This window comes from Antrostomus carolinensis, unplaced genomic scaffold (assembly GCF_000700745.2).
Source record: "Antrostomus carolinensis isolate BGI_N321 unplaced genomic scaffold, ASM70074v2 scaffold31942, whole genome shotgun sequence".
Classification (NCBI taxonomy): Eukaryota; Metazoa; Chordata; class Aves; order Caprimulgiformes; family Caprimulgidae; genus Antrostomus; species Antrostomus carolinensis.
In genome coordinates, this window is record NW_010302139.1 from 64 (window position 1) to 1,121 (window position 1,058).

The 1,058-nt window shown below is 63.6% G+C and overlaps 1 protein-coding gene across 1 annotated transcript in view; it reads left to right on the forward strand.

Moving 5' to 3' along the window:
• Nucleotides 1-400: 400 nt before the first annotated feature.
• The window catches only part of ECEL1 (endothelin converting enzyme like 1), a gene marked incomplete at its 5' end in the record, with an annotated part of 2,928 nt that continues 2,270 nt past the window's right edge, over nucleotides 401-1,058 (forward strand). Inside the window, 3 exon segments of the mRNA XM_010163718.1 lie at nucleotides 401-469; nucleotides 599-666; nucleotides 668-695. Of these exon segments, the coding sequence (XP_010162020.1) occupies nucleotides 401-469; nucleotides 599-666; nucleotides 668-695 (165 nt within the window).

The window sequence follows — 1,058 nt, forward strand, 5'->3', positions numbered from 1 at the left end:
GTGTGTATGTGTATATACACGTATGTGTAAGTGTGTTCAGGTGTGTGTGTGTGTTAGAGACGTTGCCCAGGGCTGCAGGACAGCAGGGGTGTGTGTTGGGGTTGGGGGTGTCTGTGCAGCATGACTTACCCCTGTGGCTCCCCACGGGACAGGCTGCCGGGCAGGGGTGGGGCCCCGTGCGGGGCCGCAGAGTGAGGTGCCAGCGTAGGGCAGGTTATGGGGCACTCTGGGTGCCAGGCACCAATCAGGCCACAGAGCAGGGGCAAACTGAAGCACGGGACCTGGGGGTGACCCACCACGCTGCCATCCAGAGCACCCTGCAATTCGGGGAGGGTGAGGGGTGCCTTGCCCAGCACAGCCCCCCACTCTACTCACCCACTGCCCCCATCTCGCCCCCCAGATTGATCAGGACGGGCTGACTCTACCTGAACGGACCCTCTACCTGGGGCAGGATGAGGAGAGTGAGAAGGTGAGAGGGGACCACACCAATGCTGGGGACACCAGGAGAGGGACCAGTGCCCAGCATGGGGTGGCAGACAGAGGGCACCCCACTGCCAGCAGTGCCGGGTGGCACTCAGTGTTCCTTCCCTCGGCACAGATCCTGGCTGCATACCGGGTGTTCATGGAGCGGCTGCTCACCCTCCTGGGGGCCGAGCACGTGGAGCAGACTGCAGCTGGAGCAGCACCTCGCCAATGTGAGGGAGGTGCCCACCCTGGGCTTTGGGGTGCCCCTGCCTAGCCCTTGTGCACCCCAGTTGCAGATCTTTGGGGACCTCCATGCCTGGTCCTAAGGGATCCCATCCCAATCCCCTTGGGAATCTCCACTCACAGCCCCTTCATGCCTGGCCCTTGGGTATCCCAGCCCCTTGAGGACCCTGTGGCAGAACATCAGGGACCCCAGCGCCAACATCTTGAGAGTCCCAGTCCCAGCCACCCCAGTCCTTGGGAACCCACTCCAGGCCCTTGAGGACTCCATGTCCAGCTCTTGGGGACCCCAGTCTGCACCCTGAGGGACCCCTGTGCCCAGCCCTCAGGTACTCCAACTCCTTGGGGACCCC